We start from the raw sequence: 19,337 nt of genomic DNA, 5'->3' as shown, positions 1-19,337 counted from the left end.
AAGGGAAATTATTGGCTATCCTCATTTTCTTAAATTCTTCCCCCTAAGCATCTCCTATTTCAGAAAAATTAAAGGTTATTTAAAGGACCTGCCTGCAGAGTCAGGGCTATGCAAACATGTAATTTTCAGGAGTCAACCAAAAATAATGGGAGGAAAGATTCTGTCAGATTGGGATAAGCCAGGTGTTTTTCACTTTCCTGACTGAAATGCAAAATTGTGGAACATTCATTTCAGACTGAACATAAATGTTGTACCTGCAGTGACACCTCAGCTTCCCCCCCCCCCTTTTTTTTTTCAAAACTCTTCCAAATTACTTTAAAATTTAGTGTTAAATGTAATTCTTGAATAAAATCTTACAACATTTTAAAAATATCCAATGAGAATATTTTTTCCTAAAATAGACCCTCAGTGTTTTCTTCACATGAAACCTTTCACAGAGGTTGACATAAACTTGGGAATTACACAAATCCTGATTATAATTCTCCGTGTCAATACTGTAAAAACACTGTAAAGCAAACAAACAGACCAGCGAAGGCTAGTTAACCAAACTGAGAAGATCTGATACCTCAAAAATCCTCTAAAATATTGATGTTCATGTTTATGAATTTAAGAGCCATTTTGTTCACTACATCCGCTCAAACAAGCAAATCGCATAGAGAAGCCTTAGAGTAGAATGAAGTCTTGTGTACGATGAGGCTGACTGTTGTGGTACAACAGTGCTACTTGTAAATAAATGAAGGCATGTGCACGTTGTAAAAAATGGTAACATGGACCCAGTTGTCACTGATGTCATCTAATTGTGTGAGGAGTTTTAAATTGCTTCTTTGAATCTACCTTGTGGCTGTTTAAATTACTCCCAAATGCCATCAGATGGGTTAAGTGGAAATCAAGTGGCCACTCAGTTAATGGGTCATTTATTACCAATACTTGTATTGGTACTTGAGGCTTAATCGAAATTTTGGCATTAGTCTAAGAACCAGGCTTGGGCTCAGTCTCCATGATTACTTTTGTGAGCTCCTGTAGCAGAGGTGGACTCTTATTTCCTTTTTTACTCTTTTGGTTGCTATTATATCTTCCAGGACAGTGTTAAACCTATGTGGCTTGTAATACAGAAACACGCATGCGCAAACATGCATGCACATGCTACCCAGACTCATAGACTACTGAGGTAGTTATTCTGCTACAATAGGCTGGGAAAGGATGGTTTTCGGAGGGAAAGTGTAATAGTTCAGCAGAAAGAATATTTTTGGATTTCCTCCCATTCCCACCTGCTGTGAGGTAGTTATGATGAGTGAGTGCTCTAACACAGTTGTCCTCACCTTTACAGCCAGCTTGTATCTAGCAGCAACTTCTTTGGGTCACATTGAAGAGAGGAATCAGGGGGCTAATACCAGTCCTCGCCTGTAAGCCAAATACTTATATATCCAAAACTGTAATCCTTAATCACATCCTTTGCAAGTGCCTAGAAGATACCCAGCACTTTGGGTACTATCTGAAGTATTACCCAGATATATGAGAGCTAGGGGAGAGCTAGGAGAGTTACGTGCCTTGCCAAGGCTTTATTCTGAGTTGTATAGTGTAAGTTGTATAGTATAAGGACTGTATAGTGTAAACAGCATGGCCTGACCAACAGCAGAGCTTGGTATGCACGTCTCCTCTGTCCAGGGGCAAATGGCTGTAGCAACAGATTTATTCTTTTAGTGTCTCTCTAGCAGCATGATACATACTTCTTGTCTCTATCTGTATGAAAGTGTACCAGCACAGCCTTTAGCTTGGAAGGTAGAGCACCATCACCAGTAGAAGCTAGTGGATAAAGGATGGGAACTAGCATTTTTAAGGAATGCAGTGAGCCCTGTTCCAGAAAGAGTAAGGAAGTGTTCATGGCCAGTGGTTTTACTGAGTAGCACTATGTCTTTTGATAACCTTATAGTCTTTCTCTGATTCATATATGGCCCCTAGATGTCCTGACATGGTATATTGCATTCTTTTGACCCAGCACTTGGAGGTCAGCTGTTGCCTGATTTTGTAGGTTACTTTGAAACCGTACTGCTTACAGCTTGGTTAGGCAAGAATCCAAGCCTCCTATTACTCAGCAAGGAAAGCACTTGTCTTTGTAGACATCAAAATAACAAAACTATCAAGTTCAAGTAGATGGCAATATCTCACCCAGACAAAGTTAACCCCCCAGCCTTAAAATTGATTCTAATGCCTCTGTGATATATACATATATATGTATATAAAAATAATATAATAATTTGCAAGTTTGTCAGGCAATGAAAGGTAGTATATTTTGACACACTAATCCAGTAACTAATCAGTTTTCTAATAAACAATCAGCAGTACACTAATGTGTCATCAGCACTTCAGGAGCTCTGGAGAGTGGATGATCTGCACATAGACGTTAATGAATACACCAAAAATCATTAAGTAATCAATACTTCTGAGTTATTTTCATTGAGCTGATAGGTCTGATACATTAAAGCTGACATTTTACATTTGTCAAGATCACAGTGCAGTTTTTAACAGTGGAACAGGCTACTAAAAATATTCCATGAATGATGATCAAAGAAACACAACTTTAAAATGTTGACATTTTAGATTGGTACAGTAACTTGGATAAATGAGTCTGTAATGTCTGTGCTAAATGCTCCTGAAGCAGAACTTTCTTACTGAACTTCACTTGTGTGAAGAACATTCCATAATTATGCATATGTGTAAATATCTTTTTATTTTTTGTAAGCAGCTAGATCAGTGACAGTTCACTTTCTATTGCTCATATCATATGAATATTAATTAGCTGAGTCCATTGTTTTTCTCCTCCTTTGAAGGTGAAGAATTCATCATAAAGATGCTTTTATGATAATCTTCTCTGAAGATAAAACATCACTCAAGACTGTTAAATCAAAGGTGGCTTTTGGAGTGAGTGCCATACAAGAAGGATCCACTGTATCTGTATTTGCAACTCATCAAACACCTTTATCTAGTGTTTGGAATGCAAATTAAGAGGATAGTATTTGGGGGATTAGATACGATAGATTCCCTTTTGTAGCAGAGAAAGAGGATTCATATCCCCCATCCTCCTCCCTCAGAAATTCAATAGCTTTTTTAATGCATTCACATGTTATTTTTGATGGAGATTATAGCTATCTAAAGAGAGGACAGGGTAGAAAAAAAGAAGACATAAAAGACAGTGAGGCCAACACTGGTTATTGGTATGAGTTCTTGCTCAACCCACAAACAGCGTGGATGTTTTCAGATAATTGAGTAATCACTAACTCTGTATGTGCCTATTTTAAATGAACCCCACTGCATAGTCAAATCAGATAAACAATGAGTTTTCTCTTGTTCTAACACTAAATGTTATTGCTCTGTGATTTCTCTTCCTCAAATAGGCAATTGTGGATTTTAAATTAGCAGAAGGTGAAATTCTATTTGTCATCAATTTCTCCGAGGGGTTACAGAGCAGAAAACTGCAGACAAGCTGCTTCTTTGATGGCTCACTCTTAAAAATCTCTTTTTGTTCTTTATCTATTTGAACTGACAGTGATCAGAGCTACAGCAGGACAGGCCTCTCTGGAGAAATCACCTTCCCCCTGCCTATTGACAGATTCCTCTGTTCTGAACCAGACAGGCCTTGTCCCATTACAGGCATCAAGGTCTTGGAAGTAGCCACCAATTAAACCTCTTGAGCCAGTAAAATCTGAAGCCACTTTTGAGTGTCTGTTCTGATTAGGCAGGATGAGAGAAAGCCCATCACCCCCACCCCCCCCAGAGCAGCTCCCTGGTCTCAATTTTCTCTCTTGCCTTCACCAGGTGCGAGAGGTGTGAGAGGAGCTTCACACAAGCCACCCAGCTGAGTCGACACCAGAGGATGCCCAATGAGTGCAAGCCAATAACAGAGAGCACAGAATCAATTGAAGTGGATTAACTGATTGACTGGTTGGAATTAAACTGCAAGGAAAGTCATGATTAAATGTCACGGACACTTAAGCAAAACCAAAGATTTCCTCTGAGCAACTTTCAATCAGTCCCAGAAAACCAAAAGCAGTAATAAAATAAGTAAGATGTTAAGAGATATTGATCCTGGTGTGAAAGTGAGACCAGGAAAGAGATTATTTATTTATGACTGGGGATGAGTCTTATTTCAATTGACAAGTTACTTGGGACTGTTAACATTTCAAGTCCCACCATGTATTGCTTTAATTCTAAAAGCCTTTATAACTGTTATTTAATACCAAAGTGAAGAATCTCAAGGGTTCTTCTGCCCGTAGTTATGACTGAGAATGCACATGGACTTGTTTATCGTTGCACCTTTTTTGTAGCATGATTCAAAAGACCCAGATGTAATCCTTAGATTTGGCTGGGCTGGGCTAATTTGATCTTGACATGGCTATAATAGAAATCAGTGTGTGGGTTGGGAAGTGATCAAGAGCTATATCTGGGTCAGTGTCAGCCTCCTCAGACCAAAGGGCATTTCATTTCCATAGTCTCATGCCTCACACTGTGTGCACTTTTTCATACAAGTAGTTTCATTCAACAACATTGCATTGGTACAGATATTCTTGAGGCAGTGGGTGGGGGGTGGGTGGGGAAATAAAGGAATGTAGTATATCTGCAAATATACGTTATGTAAAGAAGCCAGTAGTAAAACTATGGTAAACTAACACAGTTCTCAAATTCAGTCTAATGGGTTTGAAAGAGAGTCTACTAGCAAATTGTATTATGAGGAGCAAAATAACAAGGTAAAGTTTATAAGTTTGGGTGATTGATTTAATTTCTTGCTTGTCTTTAGAAAACCTAATCAGAAATCCAAGCTATCATCCATTGATATTTTTATTCTGTTGGCTTGGGTCAAACTGAAAATGCTCCTGTATTAGGTGAAACTTTCAACATTCTTGGGCTGAGCTTCAAAAAAAAAAAAAACTAAATCTGAACTCAGATACCTTGTAAAAATCTTGGAGGCTTCATAGTATTCACTTTCATGGAGATTTGCCTGGTGCTGTTGTGAATAAAAGGAAGCCAAAATATTCCAGACGTTAATGAAAAAAGCTCAGATGTTTTGGTTGGATTTAGCAATTTTCAGTTACAATGGCTTTTTTCAAGCTTTTATCCTTGATTTACTTCAGATTTCATGATTTTGTCTAATGAAAGAATGTTTTTCACTTTTAAAGACCAGCAGTGTCTATATATTGATTGTCTCAACGCTAGAGATGTAGTTTGATAAAAATGCAAAATACCAAAAAAAAAAAACAAAAAAAAAAAGGAAAAAAAAAAGGGCAACTGTTCTGAGGTCATGTTATGTCGTGAGGTAAACTGCAAAATAAATTTGGTGAGATTATAGGAAGTAAATCAGATCAGTTCACTTTTACACCAATACTAAGGTGCTGGGTGATTCATAAGGGCTCAGTTCATTATATCAGATATTTTTAAAACATTTAAGGGGAGGATTTTAAATATATAGAAAATTAAGTATTCAGTTCTGTAAAAGGCTAGACAGAATCAGCTACAAATTTAATCACACATTCAGACTATTTATGAATTTTGCAAAGAGCTCAAGCAGAAAAAAGAGCATACAGTAAAGTTCAAATACATTTAAAATGAATTTAAAATCTAAGGCATCCTTACTTCAGGATGTTCTTTTATTATGTTGCATAAACTACATTGCAGAGTCTGGAGTTTCCAAAGGTTTACAGGGAATAACTTCAGGAGTTACCGTTTTTGTGTTTGGCCGTTAAAAATGTAAAAACACTGTGAAAAAAAGTGATTTTTATTATTGGTCTATCAAGTACCAGATTATCTTATGAAGAGGCTTTTGCCTTGTGAGTTTTTCAGCTCTGTTACTCAGTGGAGTGATATGGGGATTAAACAATTCAGTCATCACTTGCCTGATTTTATCCTCCAAGCTATGATAAATTCTTAGCGACTATATAAATGTGTTGTTTTTTGATTTTGTTTTCTGTGTTGTGTTTTTTTGTTTGTTTGGTGTGTGTGTGTGTGTGTGTATGTTTTTCTTTTAGGTACAAGGAAGCATGGGAACCTGGGTAGGAAGAATGGTAACTCAAAGGTGACTATTTGAACATCATTATGTTCCTAGCAAGGCTAAAAAAAAAAAGGAAAAAGAACAACTACAACCTGATCCGCAGCCTTTCAAACCCTATCTCTTGGTAATTCACACCTTCCCTTATTTTGAAGACTTAATGTAAAGAATGTGTGTCACCAGGTTTTAGTTAACATTTGAGCAGTAGCTATGGATTATTGCTGCAAGCAAAGAGATGTTCCCACAAAAAAACAGCTGAAATAGAGTAAGTGGGAAAAGAGATATGTCATGCTCTGAAAAGCAGATGCGAGCTGTGTGTTAGGTCACTGACGTGTGCTGTTGCGTTATCTAAATGTGCTCTCCTGTTCAGGAAGTTGGTTAGTGGTAGTGCAAACCACTCAGCCTCTTGCAGAGAGGGACTTATATTTGAATCTGTAATGCAAATTGCACGTATGTGCTTACTGATATGCCAAGTTCCCTGCTGAATACAGATAGGCTTATTCATAAGTTTTTAATTAAGCATGTGTCTAAGTGTTCTCCTAAATGGGCGTGAAACAAAGATCAATTATTTCAAGTTTTTATTGGATTTTTTTTTTTAAAGCACCAGAGTGGGATTTCTGCAGAACTTACATTTTCTTCAAAATAATTCTTTCTTGTGTAAATCACTATGTTGTGCCGGATTCCTAAGCACAATTTCAGTTTTTGCATTATTTTATATATGGCACTTTCATAGCAGAGTTGGCAGCATACAAAAGCAATTCAGCGAAAACCCATGATTTCATAGTAGGTTTTTCTCAAGTAAAACATTTGGCATTTGGTTACAATATAGCAAACCTAAAACTAGCATGAACAATCTAAAATACATCCTAGATTTGGACTAAACAGAATCTAGTTCTTGTCTGCACTTCCTAAATGTTGAGTGAGTTTCTGCTGACATATCAATGGAACAACCGTACATTTAGGTCTATTATGATTACAGTATCTGTTTGCACACAGTAAACTAAAGCAGTAAGTATAGTACAATTATCTTTAAATTTAATGATTATGTGCTTCCCTCTTCAGAACTTCTGAAGCATTTGGCATCTCTGTTTTGTAGCCTGGTAAATAAATACAAATGTTTTTGTTTTGTTTTTGTTTTTGTCTAATCCTGAATATATTTGAAGTTGTATTTAAAAATTATGTCAAGTTCTAATTTTGTCCAGTGTGTGGAATGAAATATTTTATATTCATAGATTTATTCCTTTCAGAAAGACATTAGGTCCTTTATGAACCTGCAGTTATATACTGTAAATATGGTCATTTTAAATACAAATTGATTGTCTTCCTGAGAAAGAAAACCAAGCTGAGAATAATGTGATAATTAAAACACATTACATACTAGAAACTTACAAGCAACGGTGTGTACATCTGTCATTTTCTTCTGATAACGTCATCTCTCTTTTAGTTAATATTTATTATCTGTATGATGCCATTAAGCTATGTGATGCTGTTTTATAGCTGACAAAACGATGTAGATTCTGAAGACTAAATAGGTGAATGTCCAAAAGTAAGTCCTCATTGCTTTTGAGAGTTGTCAATTGCTATGACTTTATTTTATGCTATTTTATTTTTAGCTTACTATTAGTGCACTCTTCTGTTCCATCCAAATTCTTTCTGTGTATATGTTTCCAGAAAATAAAATGTTCTGGGATAACATGAAGTATTTCTTTTTACAATTTGTTGAGGTTTTGGAAGTTTTGACATGATAAACCAATCTGAAAAAGTGCATAAACACGCCCAATAGATGTAGAGTATACTGAAGGGGTCCTCTGTTGTAGTAAAACAATAATGACACTGTAATTAGGAAGGTAAACAGCTTGCTTGCATTTTTTTTTTTAATCCATAAAATTGCATCTTTTTTTACTGCAAAGGACCAATTGAGTCATGCATGTAGCTGTATTCTTGTGATATAAACTGTAAAGACTACATTGTGTTTAAATGAAAATAACATGCACACATTTAAAAAGAAGACAAAGACATGTAAATATATTTGATTAATAAAACATTTCTATTACCCTATCCTAAGTCTTTGTTTTATGTTAAGATTAGCTATGGAATTTTTTGCACGCTATGCAGAAAAATGTATGCTTAAATGCAAGTGTATTGAAGGTATCTTCAAATAACGACAGTATATTGTTTTGGTGTTCACTGAGTTTCCAAGAGGGCTGCAGCCTGGATGTTGCAAAATGATTTGCAGTGATAATAGAGAGCAAGTTCAGTTTTCTTGTGTCTGGAAGGTATTCTAACACTTCTATTGATGTAACAGCAAGAGAATAGTGCAGTTATATGCTCAACCATATTTTAGAATTTATGTGTATAGGTTTGTGACACAAATCATGTCATACTGTAACCTGTATTTTCTGTTCTGCATACGGAAGTGTGTGTTTTTATGGTTAACAGCCCGAGTCTTCTATAGCTACCCAAAGCCTGATTTACAAGGATCACCATCTAGTGGACTGAGACAGAATTTCAAAACTCCAGTTGTGATATTTGAGCTCATTTTTAAAAAATCATTCTAAAACCAAAGCTAAAAGCACTAGCCATGCTCCACTGCAAGGAACCTTCTGTGCCTTTTGTAACATTATTTCACTGCCATTGTGTATGTCAAGGAGCAGCGATTAGTACACTAAGTCACCCCTTGTTCCACTTGAAAAAATACCACTTGAGTATGAGAAAAATATGTCAGTTTCTGTCATTTTTCATGTTATATGACCTTTTACATAAGCACCAGAACCACCACGGTAGAATAATTGCACAAAACTACTGTACTTGAGAAAATACTCAGGTAAATTGGTCAGCAGACTGCCTGCTGGTTTGCAAGTAGCAAGGATAGTCAATCATTTGAGACAAGCTTCTATACATGCAAGGAAAATTCTTCATAACAAAAAATTGTATTGAGTCACGCTGTATGAGATTATATCGCTAAACCTATGTAATCTGTCATGAGCTAATGAGACACAAATGTCTAAAGGGGGTGGCAGGTATAGTCCTTTGGCTGATGGCCCAATCTGTGATATAAAATTATCCTGGGGTCCACCTTCTTGCAAACATTCTGGTACGTAATTTAGAAGGGGTGAGGCTCAGGTCCGTCAATATTTCTCTTTTAATTCATTTACTGAACTTTTTTAGTTGGGCTGAGGGTTGGTAGTTAGGTACCTCTTACTTCACTTCAGTGATGTACTTCTTACATCACTGTATGTATCTGAGATCTGGAGAATCTGGGATCTGAACCATGTATATCACTGAGATTTGGAGGTCATCTGCAGTATTCAAGTACAAGATCACCAACCAGGACCCCAGGGCAGAACTGGTTTTGATGTTAAGTTGTTGGGACTTTTTTCTAAATATGGTGGACACTTTCTCCCAAACATGTATGTAGAGACGAGCATTTTTCAAGTCACGGCACACATTATTTAGGTGGCTTCTTTGGCACCACTGAGCATCTGCTAGTTAAAACAAGTCCAGTGACTTCAGAACAAAACAAATCGAAGTTATACCTGAACTGCTAACACACAGATAATGCTGCACTGTCATGTCCATGTATTGAATGTGTGTTCTCCCAACCTCATACTAGCTTCTTTTTCTACGTGGTAAAGGGCAATCAGCAAAACATGTTGACACTTAACTTGGTCAATTCCATCTTCTATGGTTGTAAGGGATCCGTTAGCCTTCTATGGTTGTAGGTGATGTGATAGCCTTCTGGAGTAGACTGATAATACAGGGGGACTTAACATACCCTGTGGAGTATTGAAACAGAATACCAACAAATGCACGTGCCTAAGAAGAGTATCTATAGACGTCAGTGAAAATGTTCTTTGTCTTTCTCATCAGTGTATCTTTGTGACCATCCTGAGGTAGTCAAAAGATAGACATATATAGCTTCCTTGCTCTAACTCTGAATCAATTTCATAGACATAAAAACAACTAAGAAGGCCACTGATAGCTGGACAAAACAACAGGTGGTTTCCAATCCATGAGTAAGGCCAAGAATAAACTAATACTGTAGAAGATCTGGATCTCCAAACATGAGTGGAATCTGTCCAAGGACATGGAAGGAAGAGGGAAGTATAGTCTACCAGAGAAAGGGATCAAAATCTTTGCACTCCATACAATAGGTGTCATATTTGAAGACTGCTTTGACAAAATATTTTGATTTATTTTATTTTATTTTTATTTTATTTTATTTTATTTATTTTATCATATTTTATTTTATTTTATTTTATTTTATTTTATTTTTTATTTTATTTTTAATACTTATATATATTAATTACAGGTAACATAACTTGTGAGACTCCCACATACCATGTTAGTAAATCCTAGGCCATCCTTTGTAGCCATAGCTGAATCTTTCCAGCTTCGCTCCAATGTCCTCTATTCCACCAGCCAAAGCAGATGATCCATACCCATACTCTCTATGGATTCAAACTTTTTCCAAACTTTACTCTTCTCCCTCTCCCCCTCTTGGCCCTCATCATTTCCATCTATTATACTTTCATTTTTCTCTTCATTTTCCTCTTCCCCTCTCTGACATTACTGCATTCAATCATTCTCCCCATCTCTAGAGTTCCTCCAAAAAAGATTGCAAATGACTAAAGAAAGAACTTGTATTTGTTTATACTGGCACAACAAGTCACAGAAATACATTTTTTTTCTCTATAATCTCAGCCTCAATAGAATGAGTCAAACTATAACAGTCATGCAGAGACTTCAACCTGGATTTTTTTTTTTATTTTTATTTTTTTTTTTTAGGGAGCCAAGAACATTTTGGCCTACAGCACACACTGCTAGTGAAATATTCTTCTGGAAGCTATTTAGATTTTTTTTTTAACCTTTTATTAGGGCAAATATTTTGTTTGTTTGTTTGTTTGTTTTGTTTTTCCCATAGCATAAAAGGTAATTAGATAGCCAGTAAATTGAGAATTTTGTATAGAAAATAGTCAAAAGCAAATAAAAAAAAAAACACAATTAAATGTTTGTACTGAGCCATACTTGTCTGTTAGTCTGCCCATGTCTTTCTTCACTTTTTTTTTTTTCCTTTAAAGCATAAAAAGCAATTTCTTCTGCTTACATGTAAGATCTTCAAGAAAGGGGATAATATATTGCTGTAATACTGCACAATAGTTCTGCACAATGAAATGCAGCAGCAGTGTCTGATCAGTCAGTGATAAGAACACCAAGTAGCTCCATCTCAGTTTCTGAAATTGCTTATGTGATGAAGATATATGTTCCATGAAGAGGTAGGCAGATACAACTAAAAGCAGTATCTGATTCATTACCATGGGGTTGTTTAACTTGTTTTTATTTAATAAGCTAATGAAAGAAAGGAGGTTGCACTGGTCTTTAATGGGAGATAAGCAGATCTGGGAAGTTTTAAGCTCTGAAGAAGGTAGAAGAATATTGTATCTGTTTTTCATCTTACTGGCAATTCTTTGCTCTGTGCTAATAGTCAAGGTCCTAGATAAAGATATTCTTCCAAGTGCACATTATTAATAAAGGTTGATTGTCATTTTTCCATCTGAGAATTTATTCTCTAGAAAAGTACAGGTCTTGCCTGAAAAGAAAAAAAAAAAAAAAAAAAAGCAAACACACACACACAAACACAGAAAAAAATATGCCAAGAAAACAAAGAAATTGGGATTTTTCTTCCTTAACTTCAAGCAAAAAAAAAATAAAATAAATGTATGCATAAAACGGGCCATTCTCTGCATGATTCCTCTTCTTCAAGAAGTCTTTTTCAACTTCTGAGATTTTAAGAGAACATTCCTGCCTAGGACTAACGACTTGAGAAAAAAAAAAAAAAAGACTATTTGCATGCTCCAAATCATGGATCTCCATAGCTTTTAATGGTTAGTTCTACTGTGTAATCTTTGTAATAACATTGCTGATTTTTAAAGTATTCTTTTATTTATTTATTTATTTATTTATTTTTACTGTAGGTACAAAGGTACCTATCTTTCAGTCTCTTTCAGTCTTGCATGGTCATATGGTCTTAATTCTCCTTAAGTCAAGTCTTAATGAAGGTACTGCATCGTGCAGTTTCGCATATGTATTAACAAGTCATATTATAGACAGCGGAAGAATTTTAAGCCATATGTACATTTTCTATTTCTTCTCTTTGGTTTGCCAGTACCTTTCTGGTTTAGGATTTTCCTGTGCTGAGTAAGGTTCCTAGCTAGATTCTTTTTTGCCACCACCCTGAGTACCAAGGCAGTTTGCCTGCAAAATCTCTCAGCAGACTCATGGCTACTTCAGTGTGCTTTTAGATTTCCCTCAGTGGTAAAACTTCACAAATCTGCTTCCATTGCATTGAAGGACAGACCTCTTTGTATCAATAGATCTTCAAATAAAAGTAAGTTAAGCAACCCCATGGTAGAGAACCAAACATTTTTTTCATTTTTATCTGCCTTGTTCTCTCTTTCTCTTGTTATGTTTACCATCATTTGAAACTTAGATTTCACAAACTGCAGAAGAGAAAGGGAATCTACAGTACCGTTTACATGTGGTTAATCTTCACTCCTTTGTATGGTTCATTTGTTTTGCCTCTTGCTCACCTTTGAATGTGCCATTAACAGAGCAGGTAAAATGGCAACAACCAATACAAATTTCCATTTTGAATCAGGATAATGGCCTCAGTAAAATATCACACCATAAATATATTAATATAGTAATGCTATTAATAATTATCATTTTCCTAAGTGCAAAGTAGAGTAGTCACTGTACAGGTAAATATCTTTAATCCACGCAGATTTTACATACATAGTATTGTCATATAGTACTGTTAAAATACTGGCTAGCATGTACTTTGGAGTGATAGCTTAATTTTTTTATTTTTTTGGTGGGGGTGAGGGAGAAGCTGGGTTTGTTTTCCACAAAATGCTCAGCCTATTCAGCCTACTTAGTGTGGCTGAGAAGATGCAATCTATTCCCAAATCTGTCACAACCAAAGCTGTAGTCATTTAAAATAACCAATCCAATCATCCAGCTCTTGATTGTTTGATGTTCTTTCTGGCTTTACACTTTTGATTAAGAGGCTCAGCAAAGAGGTGAAGTTGCAGAATAGCAAAGGGTTCCTTGACCTAAAGAACTTGAAGTCAGCAGGTCACTTATAGTGACTGTGATTTATTGAACAATAAACACAGTGTCTCCAAACCCTTTTCTTTCCTCACTAGCCTATTTTTGCAGTCATCATATTCTTGTTCAGTGGATGCATGGAGAGAACTTTCTGAAAGATTATTGAGTCTTGTATATCAAAAAGAAAGTATCCATGATTCTACCTAACTGTAAAAAAGTATTTTAATAAACTGCGTTCTCAGAAATGGAATGAAGTAATAACAATAATCCATTAATTTTACAGACATTATTGAAGATTTTTAGGATACTCTACTAAAAGAAAGAAAAACACTGTATTTCATTTTGTTAAAAAATAAAACTTCAGCAGTGATGTTCTGTGAAATTTTAACTGGAAGTTAAAAGCATTTTTTCTTGTGTAACATTTTATTGCTTAGGTCTTGTGTGTAGCACAAGAACTACAGTTTATAACAAGGAAATATATGCATAGTGGTTTTTTGAGCTAAAGTATCTTTTTTGGTGAGTAACATGAAGAAGAAAATAACTGAACGAAATAGAGAAAGCAACAGGAAAAAAATCCTAATTGCATGGAAATGTATGTTTTCATTACTTTCAGTCTTGGAAATGTAGTATGATTTATAACAATTTTAAGAGATGGCTTTGAAGCACAAGAAAATAAATCACACTTTACTAAAGACCTAGGCCAGATTTAAGCAATCAAAATCTATGATGATTTTTGTACTATTTTTGTCTGACACATTTTTCTTAGTAAGTGTCTCCTGTAGCATACAGTCTTGCTGATCTACGTAACTCATGGGTGACAAGCTCTCTCTGTGTCTGTATATGTACACATGCAGGCATTCATTCTCATTCTTTCTCTAATCTTTACTAAGTCTTTCTTCTTCCAAGGATGTAAATTTTTCATAAGTGAAAAGAAAATGGAAATGGGAGAGAGGAAGGTGATAAAGTTGAGTGTTCATAAAAATAAGAGAGAAACTTTCTACCAGCAAATCTTACTGCCTAACTTTAATAGACTTCAGCAGAAGAACATGTGTATGTCACACATAATTTTTTCATTAAAATTACTTTTCAGATAAGTGCTTCATTTGTCTTAGGGTTCAACATACTGCATTTTGCCTTGCATTAAATCAAGGTAATCTTCCACATGATAGATCATCTGGCTGCTGTTCTTACACACAGTAGTACTTGGGACTTCTTGACAGTCTTTGCCCTACGTTTAAAATTAAATGCTCTGTAAAGGAATGAAAAATAAACCTCTTCTAACCAAAACCTTTCCAAGAGAGTCAGATAATTTCCATTCTGTTCCTGGAGGTTCCACCCAGCACACGCTGCATTTGGGAGGCTCACTGCACTCTCTCTGCGCTGCCGAACCTCCCTGGTCTGGGGGTTCTGCTGACACTCAGCAAGCTCCCATCTCTAATGGATACCAAGTGGACTGGAATCTTTCCTAAATCTGAAACTTTCAGAGGAACAGAAAGTACAGGAAGAGAAACCCCACACACTGCTTTGCATCCCAAACCTAACCACATTAAAAATGGGCTTACATATAGATAAACAAAGAATGCCTTCAAATGCCAATCATCTAACAAAGACAATGGTGTTTTCAGCAAGGAACTGTAACATTTCAAAGCTCCAGCTTTCTGTTTATTCGTTTACTTGCAACAGTGTTTTAAATTAAAGCAGCCTGGTGCAGAAGGCTGGTAAGCTGGGGGCTGGCTCCACATTTCATGCTGCCTGGTCACTTGGGGTGGGGCTGTTTTCGGTGCCCACACAAGTCACTACAGGTATGCAATGTCTGAGAGGAAATGTACCCACCACCAGTTTGGGGACCACTTGTGTGACATAATTTATGTTCTTAATGCTCTTCCATGGTACCTCTGTGTTTCCAAAGGTTTAACACTGCTAGGAGTAAATGATTTTTTTCCACTACTGCTCAAAGTGCCAGAAGGCAGGAGAAATTTAAACACAACTAAGATCAACATTGTGAGTTTACTTGGCCTCCACATCTAGCAACATAGCCATAAATTTCTTAGGCTTCTTAAAAGGCTCTATAGACTTGGAAAGGTTTCTGTAACAATACCTCTTTTATACAGATTAGAAATGATGGAATTCCCAAGGGCTGCACTTTGCATTGTATGTGGTCAGAGGGTCACTGTGTGACCAAGCACTTTCCCATGTAGGTGCTATTTCACTGTTAAACACCGCAAAGGTGACAACATGGAGACACCAAAAGCAGCAAGGAACAGCAGCGTTTCAGTTTTGAAGGTGTACTGTACTTGTAGGTGTGTTCTTGCTTAGGAGAAGTTTTTTTTTTGTTTTGTTGTGTTTTGTTTTTTTCTGTTTAAGCTTCAGATCCTTTTGTCTTTGGAGTTATTTTCACTCATTGTCTGCTTGGTAAACACATCTAAGAGCCTTTTGACTGACCTCGCAAGACAAAAAAAAGTGTCCCAGCAGAAGAGGGACACTGCCACTGGCAGGAGGCAATGGGGCCTCATTTCTGGTACGGTGTTTGGTGCTCGGAGGATCACACACGGTTCACATCATGCTCATGCTGGCCAGCACTAGTTGCAGCGGTCGGTCTCGTGCCTGTGTCGGTGTGGAGCTCAGCCGCCCAAACACCGTACAGTCACCGCACTGCAAATCAATACAATCTGTATTGCTGCACATCATACAACTAATGATGTTGTTCTGTGGTGTCTGTGGTAACAGACAGCCTCTGTGGATGGCCAACTAATAACAGCGGGTTAATTCTATCAAAGAGCTCTTTATTACAGAAAGATCTTGCAAGCTCCTTTACCCCCAGTTGGATTATGTTTTCCTCCTTAAAAAAAACACACTGTGGTTGAAGTTAGTGAAGCATTTTTCCTGGGTTGCATATTATGCAACATGGAAAATATTTCTCAAAGGATCCACTATTGTTTGCTGCGAGTGGCTTAGCCCCCTAAGGAAAGATAATGCCAGGCATGTGGGCAGTATGAGGAGCGCTTCATCAGTGCTATCAGCAAATGAAACATCAGCAGTGATTCTTTTTTACCCCCACAGAGGACAAAAGGAAAACTTGTACTAAATGTAGGTCAACCTTATTATTGATATTACAAGAATTTTATAACCCCTTTTGATAATGTTTTCTCAGTTCCTGCTGGTGCACTCTCTGTAAGGAGTGCAGTCCTGCAATTATTGGACTGGTAATATATTTTACTTATGGAACACAGAAGTTTAAAAAAAAAATAATTAAAATCCCTGGTATTGCTCCTTTCCTCATCCCCCTGTGCTTTTAGTGAGGTGCAAGAGAAAACCAAGCCATAGGGACATTTTTTGTGATTATGTCCCCAGAGTTCCTGAGGCCCAGATGCAATGAAAAGGTTCAAGCTACAGACACAGAAAAGCACAAAGATCGTCTAACAGCATCCATTAATTTCTTTTGCCCCAGTGGCATTGACTTCAGTCTGAGCTTCATGAGTCATCCTTTATGATCTCAGTAATTTACTGCAATGGGCATGAGATGTACCACAAAATCAATGAAAATGAAGGCAAATTCAGAACTAAGATCAGGGCTTGTAAGTCACTAATGTATGAAAATGGTAGAGTGAGAACTGTTACATGGATTCCTGTTGGCCTCAACTATCCATGGTATAACTTGCCCGAATACAGTATGCATAGCTGTTACTGTACACAAATCAAGTTGCAGTCTTTGCAGAACCACCTGGCCTCCTTGGCACTTAAAGACGAACTGCAAATCAATTATGAAAATAGAGTTTAGTCCATATTTATAGGCTGAATGTCCCTACTAGCCAGACTCTAGGGGACTTTCAGAACAGAAATACATTTCAGCTGCTCCTTTATGCAGTTCTTTTTTCCTCTGTGAAATCCTCTTGATAATATCTGGTTCCCTGTAGATATTTCAGAACACAGCATCCTGTGATACCATGAACACAATGAACTGAAGAGTAACACTGATGGCCCCTGAATGTATTATATCAATGAACAGTGCATCCAGGAAATGCAGTGTTTCACTGTGAAAGGGAAGGGACATGCCCTCTGAACAGGTTGCCTCTACTTGTCATTCTGTGGGGTCAGTCTGGCATGATGTTTGGGCCTCATTTTCAGATAAACATAATAACAAGAAGAAGTTAAATCATGAAAACCCCATGAAAATCATACATTATGTTTCCTGATTTTCCTATTACAACAAACTGGTGATCAAAATAGAAGCATCTTGGATTCATCATTAGCAACAGAAAATCAGCAGCCATGAGGAAAAGGACTTGTACGTCTGCATCCCAATAGTATTATTCATCTTGTCCAGGAAAGCTGTTCTCAAATAACCTCACTCCCTAATAAGGTTATTCTAATTGTTAAGGCTCATATACAGTAGGGAAGACAGAAGCAAAGGAATTAATAGGGAAGATACAAACTTTTTCTTTTTTTCTTTTCTTTTCTTTTCTTTTCTTTTCTTTTCTTTTCTTTTCTTTTCTTTTCTTTTCTTTTCTTTTCGTTTCGTTTCGTTTCGTTTCGTTTCGTTTCGTTTCATTTCGTTTCGTTTCTTTTCGTTTCTTTCGTTTCTCTTTCCTTTCCTTTCCTTTCCTTTCCTTTCCTTTCCTTTCCTTTCCTTTCCTTTCCTTTCCTTTCCTTTCCTTTCCTATGAAAAGTGTAGGCAATGGGCTGGGAGAAAGTCCTTCTGTATATGTGGAAAAAGTGAGAAATGTGCACAGGTAGAAAGAGAAATGTTTGTAAAACTCACATGTTAGAAGAAAAACGTATAAAACCCAGTTCAAAGGTTTCATTAACTTGTTAGAGATTAAATTAATCCTTTGGACCATGTAAGGGAAGGTGCTCTGCAGGGCGCATGCCATGGCTTGGAGCCCCATTCTCCATCTGGACCAGGGCTGTGGCTGGGGTGTGCAGAGATGGACAACCTAAAGGAGAGAGATGAAGAAGGCTAAAAGGGACCACATGTGCCTGGACCACACTGCAGTTCATGGTCAGATTGGTCACCGCAGCACCCTGCCTGGGACATAGGACATGTTCCCAGGTCCCCTAGGTTAGGCTGATTCTTACCTTCAGAAGGGTCTTGTTGGATTTTTTACCCTACAATGCCAGAGATCCAAAGATACTATCAATAGAACAGCTAATTCCAAGGAGAAAGTAAATAAAAACACTTGGAATTAGTAAAATAAGAACCTAAGAATAAGCAACATTTTAAGAAGCAAGCTCTTTCTCTTTTTAATCATCTGGGTGCCAGCTCTTTTAGAGGAATTGTGTCCTAAAATCTGTCGTAGTTTAAATTTAAACAGGTAAAACAGGGAAAAACTGAAAAACAAGTCCAGAGCAGAACAGCAAATGAAGGTCTTAGGACAGAAAGAAGTCATCACCCATTAGATTTTCCTGAAAGGTCCTCTTTTGGGAAAAAAATTGATTCCCACTGACTACACTGAAAGTTTAATACACTCTCAGAGTTAAGCAGCTGCACTTGGTTGTTGGTAACACAACAACATTTCCTGACTCAGGGCCTTTGGTCCACCTTACTGAAAGCTATGCTGTGCTTCACAAAATCATCTGATAACCCCAACAGCAACATTAGATTGGTTCATAGTGCTGCAGAACTCTGAGGGATGCTTGGATTTATATTCTGTGTGCTAACTGTAAGATCTCTATCCAATATTTTAAGATTATTAGAGGATTTTCAAAAGGGAAAACATGTTTTTGGCAAAAACACAACAAAACTTACCCTTTTGCCTTCACTCAAGGTTACTTTTCATATAAATATGTTTGTTACAGAAACTAAGAAAAAGAAAGAAAGAAAAATACTTTTTGAATATTTTCTTCCAAGTTTTGAGTAAAAAAAAAAAAAGATAAAAGGGAGTGGAAACAAATTATAATCAATATACTTCATTTTGTACTGCAGAAAAGAAAATGACTCTGCTAAGAGACTATGCATAACTTTAAGCAATACCAGATGTGGTACAGAGAGAAGTATTAGCTACTACTCACAGTTTAAACTTTCTTTTAAGGCAGCTAAGAACAGGTAAATTTGATGGGGGAAATGTTATGCCAGATAAAGTCAGTTAATGAAGCAGAGTCTGACCTGTTAGAAAACAAGAATAACACAGGGCTCATGCAATTTGTAAAGCATTATGTTATCTTTTTGAATTATTATTCTGATCAAGAGCAA

The 19,337-nt window shown here is 36.7% G+C and overlaps 1 protein-coding gene across 1 annotated transcript in view; it reads left to right on the top strand.

Moving 5' to 3' along the window:
- PRDM6 (PR/SET domain 6) overlaps positions 1-3,928 on the top strand; it is a 74,797-nt gene extending 70,869 nt beyond the window's left edge. Inside the window, exon 7 of the mRNA XM_035567028.1 lies at positions 3,814-3,928. Within this exon, the coding sequence (XP_035422921.1) occupies positions 3,814-3,928 (115 nt within the window). The remainder of the gene's footprint in view (positions 1-3,813) is intronic.
- The last annotated feature ends 15,409 nt before the right edge of the window (positions 3,929-19,337 follow it).

The sequence above is a fragment of the Cygnus atratus genome, chromosome Z (genome assembly GCF_013377495.2).
Source record: "Cygnus atratus isolate AKBS03 ecotype Queensland, Australia chromosome Z, CAtr_DNAZoo_HiC_assembly, whole genome shotgun sequence".
Classification (NCBI taxonomy): Eukaryota; Metazoa; Chordata; class Aves; order Anseriformes; family Anatidae; genus Cygnus; species Cygnus atratus.
The sequence above is the reverse complement of the archived record's forward strand: the minus strand, read 5'-3'. Positions and strand labels throughout refer to the sequence as shown.